This window comes from Toxoplasma gondii, chromosome XI (genome assembly GCF_000006565.2).
Source record: "Toxoplasma gondii ME49 chromosome XI, whole genome shotgun sequence".
NCBI lineage: Eukaryota > Apicomplexa > Conoidasida > Eucoccidiorida > Sarcocystidae > Toxoplasma > Toxoplasma gondii.
In genome coordinates this window covers 4829351-4840354 of record NC_031479.1, presented here as the reverse complement: position 1 = coordinate 4840354, position 11004 = coordinate 4829351, and the positions used below count along the sequence as shown (strand labels likewise).

The window sequence follows — 11004 nt, the reverse complement described above, 5'->3', positions numbered from 1 at the left end:
ACAGACAGCCCGGAAAGACTGGCCGGGGAGGCGGGAGGAAGTTCACACAACGTTTTGCGCCGTCACTGATGACGTTGAAAACGCACTCTGCGAAGTGCCGGAGGGAGACTTTCAACTGTTTTTAGTGGATTCACTCGCTTTCTTGAGGAAGAACTGGCGCATGAACGCGAACAGAAGGATCGGCGCCTTCCGTGCAGAGGACGTACTTTCCAGAGAAGCGCGCAGAAACCGAAGGCCGCTTGCGGACAGAAACCGAAGGCCGCTTGCGGACGAGTGGAGAGGATACGGCAGAGACACAGTAACGATCGCAAAAATGGGAACACACGGCGGAAATGCGTCGAAAAAATGGCGTGGAACGCGCCAGAGCACTCAGGTCTCTCGCAGGATTCAAACGCTGCCTCGCACAGAACAAGACAAAAAAAAAGAGAAAATGGTGCAGAAGAGACAGGGACGAGAACAGACAAGAGAGGACAGAGCGAAGAAGAAAAGAGATGCGTTGTGCTTCGCTGGGAAGCAACGCACATGGCGGCGCCTCAGAAAATCGAGAGTTCACTGCCCTTTCGCAACTTGACTTTCTGACGACCGATGAGAGAAGTCACCGATGATTCAGAATCTACGGCAAAGCAGTTGCGAGATTCAACCGAATTCTTTCTGCTTGGTGTATATATGGAGTTAAGATCTGTGAAGCGCCTGAAAAAAATCAGCACAGGTGACTTCTTTGCTGCCGGAGACGAACCAGGTGACTCCGGCCATAAAATAAAGAAAACCAAGTTCTCTACACTGACAGGCCACCGCACTGGACTCTCTCGCAATGACAGTGGGCAATGTCGGAATTCAATCTTTTTCTCATTTGCCTGTCTCCAGCGAAACTGGAGTCACGAGTGTCGGAAAGCGTCTTACGAATGAAAGGAGGCTTGGCACATTCCCTGCAGCGAAATGCGCCTCTGAATCACTCGAGCCTCCAATATATATACAATATATACACTATATATATATGTATGTATATGTATACATAGGTATGTATACACGTATACGTCTTGCTTTTGTGTGTTTGAAAAAGACAGTCCAATCCAGGAACCTCTACCCAGGGCAGGCAGTGCCTTCCTCATTAATTTATATATATGTATATGCGTGGTATTCCGACTGTGTATATATTTTTGTGTGCATGCATGGCTATCGGATATAAGGTTTATCTCTGGACCTGTTGACATGTGTACGTTTTGTTTTTTTTGTTTTTTGGGGTCTTTTCACGTCGGGCATGTCTTTTTTATTTTGTCAAGTCTTCCGCTGCACACGGTGACACCGCGAGGCTCCGCTTTTTCCCGGTGTCGCGCGGCGTGATGTTTGCGGTCCTGCCAAGAGCGGAAGCCTCTTCGCTTTTTCTGTTCGTCGACCGCTTCTTCTCCGTCTTCAGTCTCCGTTCGCTTTGTGCGTTCTCTGCGCTTTTTTCTCGCGTTTTTCCCATCGACGCGCTTCCGCCTCTCGGCGACGCGCGGAGAAAAAAAGGACGCCGGGACTCGCAGCTTGCTACGCGCGCGTCGGGTGTATGTCCACCTGGCGCATCTGGCGCGCGTGCATGCAAACGGTTGGCGGCTTCCTAGCCAGCTGGACTTCGTGCATTCTTCCGCGAGGAAGCGAAGAAGCAAGCTTTTCTCTTGTTCGGAAAGCGAACTGGAGGCGCAGGCCGAAACGACCGTGTTCAGTTTCTTCCAGTTCTGCCCTGACAAGCAGTTTTCCACGCTGGCCGCGTCCCTGCCAGGCGCAAATCGCGCAAATCGCGGCCGCCTCGCAGCCAGTGCACACCGTCGCTTCCACCTGTGTTTGAGTTTCTCTCCATCTGCCGAGAGCGGAGAAAGAGTGCCTGCTTTTCTCAACCACCCAAACTTTTCCTCCTGGTCTCAGAAGTACTCCTCGCCGTTCCTGTCGCCCTGGCTTTCCGACGGCCTCTCCTGCCTCCGCGCGCAGCCTGCCGCTGTCAGGGATTTCCGTCAGCGGAGAGGAAAAGCAGAGGCCAACTTCTTCTCTCCAGACGGCCGTGAGGATGGCACTCTCTGTAGCATTTCGTCGCTGAACAAGGTTGGAAGGAGCCTTGTCCTTTCTAGAAAGGCACGGGGGCGGAACCACTGGCGAATGGGGCTTGCGCTACCTGCGTCGGAGAACCGTCTCTCTCTCCGCGTTCTTGTCTCGTTCTCTGGAGCGTCTTCGCATTCTCGTCTTTCTTTCACTCTCTCTTGCCTCTCTGTGTGTCGCTCTTCATATCAGCGTCCCTCCATTTCTCTGTCTTCTGTGTTTCAATGGCGGCGACAGGAGTTTCCCCTCGCTCCGAAGTGTAGCGTTTCATGCTGACAACGAAGCCTTCCTTTGGACAAAAGAATCACATCTGCGGATTCACAGTTGGCTTTTCGGCTACCACCATAAAAGTAAATCCGTAGTCCAATCTGTTGAGTCTCGAGGAGATTCGAGCGTTTGGACATCCTTGCGCTGCCGCAGGGGCGCGGTGGTAAACAGAAGCTCGCTTCCTCCGCTCTACGTTCCCCTTCGTTTCCTCGTGATCACTCTCTCCTGGATCTTCCCTGTCTCTTCCGTTGCCTCTTTCTTCCTGGGCGCCTCCTTCTGAGCGGAGAAGACGCTTTTTCCTCGCGACCTAATGCTGTGCCTGCCTTCCGACGGAGGTTGAGAGTTCTCTCCTTCGCCTCTTGAACAGACGTTGCAGAAGACTGCATGCAAGCAATGCCAAGAAGACGGTGGGTACCGAGAAAGAAGGCCTGGACGAGCGGCGTCAATTCGCGAAGCGTTCTGCAAAGCCCCTCACCCTTCGTCCGGCGATTTCAAGACCTTGCTCTCGGCGCTTCTCTCTCTCCTTTCTGAGAACTCCTTTCTTCTCTCCTCTGCATTTCTTTCGTCGGAACCCACTCGCGCTCTTACTTATCTCTCGTGCTCTCTCTCTTGTCCTCTTCTTGTCTCGCTTTTCCTCTCTCTTCCGCCCTCTCTTCTTCGCAATCCCTTGTCTTCCTCCCTCTTCGCCTCCCTGTCTCGCCTCTCCTTTCTTCTCGGTGCTCCTCTTCTTGTCTCGGTCCGCGCAGCTTTCCACGATGGCGCTCAGCATCGGGGCAGCAGTTTCAGACGCCATCCAGTGGCTGTCGTCTGAGCTTCGCAGGACGCTCGACGACGAGATGCTCGCAGATTCGCCTGCGCTCGGCCTTCCTTCTTCTCCTTTCTCGTCGCGACGACCGAGTCCATGCTACAGTGAAGCAGACTGTTTTCTTCCTTCTCCCGTCCGCCGCACTGCCCCCGCTGCCGCCGTCTCTCTCGATTGTCTCCTCTCCTGGTACAACCACGAAGGAACTCCACATGTCTTTATCTCCTTTCTTTATCGCCTTCTCTCTCTTCTTCTTTCACTCTCTCTTCCCTCTTCTCCTTTTCTCTTCCCTCTCCCTCTTTCTTCTTTCTCCTTCTCTCTCGCCTCCCGCTTCTCTGTCTTCTTCTTTCATTCTCTCTTCCCTCTCTTCCTCTCGTCCCTCTTCTTCTCTCTTCCGTCTCTTTTCTGTCTTTCTGTCTTGTCTGTTTTCCTCTGCGTTTCCTCTCTCTTCTGCGTCTTCTTGTCACCCCCCGACCCCCGTGTCTTCTGCGTCTGCTGCTTTGTTTCCTTGCTCTCGAAGTCTCCTCGCTCTCGTTTCCCCCCCCCCCATTGAAACGCTCTCTCTGCCGCTGTGAGGTCTATGTGTGAAGGTCGCTGGTCTTCCACGAAGTCTCTCGACGGCGCGTCGCCTGCAGAGGGAAGCGTCAGTTGTTCTCTCTTTGCCTACGAAAGGAGTTGCCTTCGGTCTCTGTTGCTTCTTGCGTAGAGTTCTCCTCTCCCGTATTTGTCTTGTTTCGCGTAGCTTCCCGTTGCCTCTCTCCTCCTCCGTTGTAGTGTCTGCTGGTCTCTCCTTCACCAGCGTTTCCGCCCTCTCATCTTTTTCTTCGGTGTCCTCCTCGCCGACTTTACCTCTCTCTCTTCGCTCCACCGGTCCGCTTCTGTTTCCTGTCCTCTTTTCAGGCAAGATACCCTGGACGAAGCCTCCTGCGACTCTGCGCCGCTGGACGTTTCTTCCACTCCCTCGACTTGCGGAGAAAGTCCAGGGGGAGGGACTTCCGACTTGAAAAGTCGACTTTCGCAGACCTCCAGTGGCGCCTCGCCTCTCTGCGCCGCGCAGCGGCCGCTTGCAGGTGAAGCCTCGGCGTCCTGCACAGCTAGGCGAAACAGTCCATTCCCTGTAGATCCCGACCTAAACCGTCGCCTTTTCCTCTACTACGGAGATCCTTGCTCTCTCAAAGTCGACGCCGTCGTCTGTTTCATAAACGAAGCTTTCAAGCCGATCGACCATCTCGGCGCTCGACTCGCCCTCAGTACGAAGCCTCAGCATATGAATCATCCGGCTCTGTGTCGCGAACAGTCTCCGTTTCTCGAACGCGTTCTCTTCACTTAAAGTCCTTGTGTCGTCGCTTCTCCTCGTCCTTCTGCAGCTTTCATAGTACTTCTTTGTCTCTCGAGGTGCTCATCTATCCTCGGAAGACCTTCTGCAACTCCACGACTCTTTTTTCTGTCCTTGAACGCCGTTCTGTCTCCTGCGAACTCCTTCCTCACTTTGCCCTCTCGCTGTCCATGTGCCTTTCTCTCTTTCTGCACCGATCAGTATCTTTCCTCTTCGCATCGCTCTATAATATATCCTCTCTTCTGTGCACCGTTCTCTTTCCCGGTTAAAAACTTTCTCTCACGTCTGTGTCCTTCGTTTCTTCGTCTTCGGCATGCTTTGCAATTCTCCCCTTTCTGTCTCCCTCGGCGAGAAAAGCGAGGGACTCCGTTCGCGTCCGCTGTTCTTTTCAGTTGGAGGCGACGAACTCGTCGACGAGCAGCGCCATCTCGAACGCTGCAAAGCCGGCGAGGCGCGCATCTGTCGCTCCTTCAATCTACCTTCTTCTCACATCATCTACACAGTGAGTTTCTCCTTCGAAGCGCCTGTGAAACGAAAAAACGACATGGAAGGTGTGGTGGAAACAAATGGATTCAGCTGTCTCGCACTGCCCCAGCCGCTTCAACCAGTCCACCGAGGAGCTGGAAGCGGACTCCCTTTCTTGTAGTAGGATGTCCTTTCAAATGAGGAGAGAGCTCCCAACGTCCTGTTGTGCCTTCGTCTGCAGATATGCACAGGCATGCATTTGCAGACGCACACAGTTTTTTAAAGAGATAAATGAGTCTCTCTCGACAGAGAAATCTGTGTGAACTCACGTTTGAAGATTGAACTTTGAAGAGTGCACTGTGGCATCGCGCGAGATGTCGACCCAGGAGAAAGGATTCGAAGAAAACAGCTGCGTCTCTCGGAGATCTCCGCTCTCCCGCGTAGTCGCACCCTCTGGATTTGGCTGCATGCAAAAACGTTTTTTGTGCCTCTCCTTTCGCGAATGCATTTGCGTCGTTGCGTCCACTCGCATGCCGCGCCAACGTCACATGGCATGCGTCGAAAAAAACCGAGATCTTCGAGCGCATCAGTTTCCTGCTTTAAAGTCCCCTTCTGTTACTTTCGCATGCAGAGATTTGCATGTGATCGTGATATGTTTCATCCTGTACACATGGAGTCTTCTGTTCTCTTCTCTCTTCTCTCTTCTTCTGCCTCTTCCATCATCGCTCTCTCCTTCTCCGTCTTCTTCTCTCTTTCCTCTTCGCTTTCTTCTTCCTCTGCTTCTCTGTCTTCTTCTTCTCCCTCTTGTGCATCTTTTTTCCTCCCTCTCGGTCCACTTTTTTCTTTTCTCTGTCTGGCTGCAGGTCGGACCGCGTTGCAACAGCAAGTACGTGACGGCTACGCACAACGCGTTGAACAGTTGTTTGCGGGAGTCTCTGCTTCTTTTGGGGGAGAAGAGTCTTTCGTCCGTCGCTGTTCCTCTCTACTCCCCCGGCACTGCCGCGCGTCGCTCGCTTCGTCGCGCGTCTTCCTCAGCAGCCGCGCTCCGACCGCACAACCTCCGACGCATGCAGCCTCGCGAGGACTCCGAGTCTCTCCCAGGAAGAGACAGTTTTTCCGCGAGAGATGATGCGCCGTGTCGAGACACCCGAGAGACTCCCAGTCCAGAGGTCTGTCGGCTTGCGGGGGAAGACGGAGACGAGGCAGACGCGTTTCTCCACACCTCTCTGCGCAGTCTGAGGCGCTGGATGGAGAAGCTGCGAGAAAAACTCGACGCAGTCGTTCTCATCGTCGACGACTGCCAAGACATGCGCGCGTGCGAGGCCTTCGTCGGACTCTACTTCCCTCGAAACGAAGCAGAAGAGGTGAGCTTCCTCCAGAGTCACCTGCATGCGGCTGAAGCCGTCTGGGTGCGAGTTTCGCCGACGCGAAGCCAAGAATCGGTTTCCTGAAGGGATGTGAGGATTTTGGCGCGGCTGTCGAGAAAACGACGTCAAGAGGAGAAGGAAAAGAAAGATCTACAGAAGACGAGAAGCAAAGAAGGTGAAGAAGGCAGTGGAAAAGAGGAGAAAGAAGAGAGAAGACGGGGAGAAATAAACTGGAAAATGAACTGGAAAATAAACTGGACCTGTTACGCAGAGGAAAGAGACCAAGAGCTCCGATGGGGCGGCATGGTGCGTGCAAAGAATTTTCGCTCTCTCTGTAGAGGCCGTCTTCATGAACTTTGCTTCTCGGGAGTCGAAACAAGAGAGCAGATGCAAGGTTTCTAAATACATCTTTCCGACCCCAGCCACAATGGAAACGCCTTTCCTCTTTAGCACTCAACGTTGTGTCATCGCGATGCTGTGCAGAGACGCGCGTGGAGGTGTACATTCACCTTTTCATATATATATTGACTGTACGTAAATATCGAAATTGGGGATACTTCTAATCTTCTGTATGCGAGTTCATACCGACCCAAAAAACATGTAGATTACTGCGTATCTGCTTATGTTGTCCTCACAGGGGCTTGTTCGAGCGTTTTCATCTCTCGTCGTTATGTGTGCATCTCCTTCAACCTTCTCACGCTCTACCTCCTTCCTCTCTTCCTCTCTTTCTCTCTTTCTCCCCTTTCTCTCTTCTTGTTCCTGTGTGTCTTCGTCTTCTCTCGCTCCTCTTGTATCTCTTTCCCTTTCTTCCGATTTAGCTCTCTCTTTGTCTTCTTTCTCTCCTGTTGCCTCTTCACACTGTTCATCTGCGTAGGCGGCGGCGCTGCGAGGCCTGCCTGAGGAGGTCGGCGACGCTTGCGGTCAAATCGAAGTCGCGGAGCGGCGCATGCGCGTTGAGCGCGAAGGAAGCAGAAGCAGTTTGCGCGCAAGTCCGTCTCTTTCTCGCGGGGAAATCACTTCTCAATTCGGCAGCCTTTTCATGCCTGCGTGCGACAGCGACGCGGACGAAGATCCGCGCGCTCCGTTCGAAGAAGCCTCTCGAATTCTCAACTCGGCAGACGTCAGCTTCACAGACGCAAAGGCCTGCACGGAGACGGAGAAGCGCCTGCAAGCGCTCAGCGCCCCCCGGGATGTGAGTGCATGCAACCTTCAGTGGAAATCGGTGTCGGGAGTCGTTAGGAGGCTCTGCTTCGGAAGTGAAGCGAAAAACGGCAAGGGAAGGTTCTGACGCACACTCATGGAAACCGTTCTGACAAAGTGAAAGTCTCCGTCGCTCGCGATTCTTTTCCAGGTGCGACGAACGTTCCACTTGCATGTTTCCAGCAGCTTTTCACTCGCCTCGCAGCCTAGTGGTGGGGGCTTAGCGCAGGCATCTCCCGCCTACGAAAAACCTGATCGTGTCAGCGGTCGCGGATTATCTTTTCCGGCGGCAAAAGACGAGACCAGGCTCTGCATGCTGTGGATCTTTTTTTGTACGCGACAGGCTCGCAGTTGTCTCTTCTCCAATGTCATGCCGGATAGCTGCAGAAGTTGCAGACAAAGCGCGTGTGTCTGCTTTTTTTCTTCTCGCGGCGGTCTGCGTGAGTTCTTTCTGTCTGCCTTTTTTCCGTTGTTTTTTCTCTTCGCGCCACACTCGGTCTGACCTCTTTGTTCCCCTCCGCCATTCGCTTATTTCGTTTTGATTTTTTTCTCTGTTCTTTCAGTTTTTTAACTTCAATTTTCGCCGTTTTTCTCGTAATTTTCTTCCCTTTGTCTCACTTGGCCCGACGACGATTCCTATTGCGGCTTTTTCCTGATTTTTTAGCTCGCAGCCGGCGTAGACAGCGAGGCGCTGTACCACCGATATCTGCGGCAGGCCTCTGCAATTGCAGACTGCACGGCGTTCAAGCAGCTTGACGCAGTCGGTTTTCTCTCTCCTCGCGGCACTGACCGCGCAGGCAGGCCTCTTATTCTTTTCTTCGCGGCTCTCTTCCCCTCAACTCCCGTCGACGCACACCTCGTCCTTCTCTACATTATCAAAAGCCTCGATCCGTACATTCGTGACAAATACACTCTGCTCTACGTCAACACCGGTGAGTCAAAGAAGGTGCCGGAAAAAACGAAGCAAGTCTTGTCTCGGCGTCGATCCACATGCTACGTTTTTCTGCATTCATTTAGAGAGAGGGAAAAAAAGCGATGCAGAGAAGCGATGAAGAAGAAAGACTTCGATCGATCAATGAAGAGCCAAGAGAGACAGGTAGCGAGACAGAGGCAGATCGAGAGATCGACAGATATCAACAGACAGCAGTCGACGCAAAGAGACGGTCGTGAGATCGAGAGATTCCGAGAGACGCATAAGGATGCCCATATATAGATATCGATATAGTATATAATGTGTATCCATATATATACATATATATGTATATGTATATATATATATATGTGTGTATGTGTGTCGAAAAGTATATATGTGGAAGCGCCTTTTCATGTGTATATTTTTGCTCGAGTGCAGGAGAGACTCTTTTCTGAGGTGTAACTTTTTTCTGCAGAGGTTCACCACAGCCATATGCCGTCAATGGCTCTTTGGAAAGAGTTTTTCCATCTTTTTTCGCAATACGAAAACACACTCGATCAGCTCCTCGTTCTGCATCCCGGTCTTCTCTTCAAAGCGGCCTTCGCATGCATGCGTCCTTACCTGCCCGCTCATCTGTGGCACGGGACTTTTTATCTCGACAGCATCAAGGTAACTCTTCCCTTCCTTCATTTGTGGTCTTTTCTCTTGGGGCCTTCTCGTCCTTTGTCTCTTTTCTCCTCTTTTTTCTTCTCTTTTTTCTTCTCTCTTTTCTCCTCGTTTTTCTCCTCGTTTTTCTCCTCTCTTTTCTCTCTTCCCTTTCTTTTCTCTCTTTCCTCTCTTTTCTCCTCGTTTTTCTCCTGTTTTTCTCGCGTCTGTTTCGTCTTCGATTCGGTCTTCTCTCGCGTTTCTTCCTGTGTTTTTCTCTCTCACTTTCCTGCGTTTTTCTTCTTCTTTCGTCGGTTCGCAGGATCTCTCGATGCACGTGGACGACGCGCATCTGCTGCTTCCGAATTTCGTGGTGGAGTTCGACAAGAGACCCAGAAAGAAACTTCTAGGTCTGAGTCTCTGAGAGAAACAGAAGAACGAGGAATCAACGGTTAAACAGGGCCAAAAGACGAGAGCAAAGGGAGGGAAGCAGGAAAAAGTAGGAGCGCCATGCTTAAAAAAGATGTGTACTCGGCGAGGCTGGCGCAGTCTGCTTGCAGCGGCAGAGAGGCTGCTGCAATCGCGAGGAGAGAGAGAAAAAAGTGCATCATTTTTTTAAAGGGAGAGAAACGATTCTCCTTCGGCAGAGAGGAGGTGTGTTCGTTTCGCCGGATTCTTCTCCGAAAGGCGTCCACATCCCTCAGATTCTCCCTCCGAGTTCTGCGACGTCCTTGTCTCAACATGCATATTGCTTTGCAGATAATGTAGTGAAGGCGTCCAGGGAGACTAAGAAAGAGACGGCCCTCGCTTGGAGGGTGTGGAAACTGTTTAGGATGTTTATGGGGACTTGAGGTCGAGAAAAGGAACGTCCGAAGATTTTCGGTCAGGAAAAAGGACCGGCCGAAAGGCGAGAGTTTCTCGCGACGAAAGGGTCTCCTCGTCTGGGCCAGCAAATGCAGAAAGACGGAGATTTCGCCAAGGAAAAGGAATTTATCAAACGATCCCGAGACTCGCACAGTCGAACGAAACAGCCTCAGCTGTATGTACAGTCGCGTGACTGAGTTCTCGAGTTTTTGCTCCGTAGTCCCGTGATCGCTCGGAGAAAAACAAGAGAGAGAAGAGACTTTCCTTCCCCCTTTGTTTCTGCGAGAGGGGAATGTGCGGTGAACAAGGCAGAGAAAGGAAACGGAGAAAAAGACATACGAAGATGCTGAACTACCGTATTTGTGTGAGGCGCCAGGATGCTAGGTCTCTTCCCTACAATATATTTTCGCACACAGAGAGATTGCGGCTATATCTATTTATATATGTCGAGATATGTAGAGACATAGAGAGGAAGGTTCGGAGAGAGAGAGAGAGAGCTGGATGTCCACGGATAAACAAGTGAACGGGGAGAAATGGCATACGCATATACACATGTGCGTATATCCATGCATATATATCTATATATGTATATAGATATATGTATATATATATATATAGGTATGTATGTATATATATATATATATATGCATGGATATAGAGAGAGATGCGTGCATGCATGTGTATGTATTTATGGAGGGAGAAACACTGGAAGAGGGAGACCTGATGAAAGAGAGCGGCATATGGACAAGTCGTTCTTCTTTCAGATAGGAATTCACGTAGTGCATCGTCTGTTTCGGCGATTTTTGACCAAGTTTTTGGCAGTAACTGGTGATTGTTGCGTTTTTTTAAAGCTTCTTTTGAAAAAGCAATACGACCGTCTTTGCGTCCATGTTTCCTTCCTCTTGATGCAACGACAGTCTTTGTTTCTTCCGTTTCATCGGCGAAATGTAGCCGAAACGCACCGTTTTGAGACTCTTTTTGTGTCAGGGTAATACCCATACAAAGCCTTTCCGCTGTCTCCCACACGACACTCAGTCTGCCCTTGCTCCAATTCATATGCATATATATATATATA

General features: G+C 51.2%; 1 protein-coding gene across 1 annotated transcript; it reads left to right on the top strand.

Moving 5' to 3' along the window:
- The first annotated feature begins 1642 nt into the window (after positions 1-1642).
- TGME49_315590 (macro domain-containing protein) lies at positions 1643-10927 on the top strand. Its single transcript, XM_018782874.1, has 8 exons — positions 1643-3328; positions 4040-4389; positions 4868-4977; positions 5804-6304; positions 7182-7499; positions 8172-8439; positions 8896-9089; positions 9388-10927. The coding sequence occupies exons 1-8, from the start codon at positions 3093-3095 to the stop codon at positions 9487-9489; spliced, it is 2079 nt and encodes a 692-aa protein (XP_018635320.1). The 5' UTR covers positions 1643-3092; the 3' UTR covers positions 9490-10927.
- Positions 10928-11004: the final 77 nt, after the last annotated feature.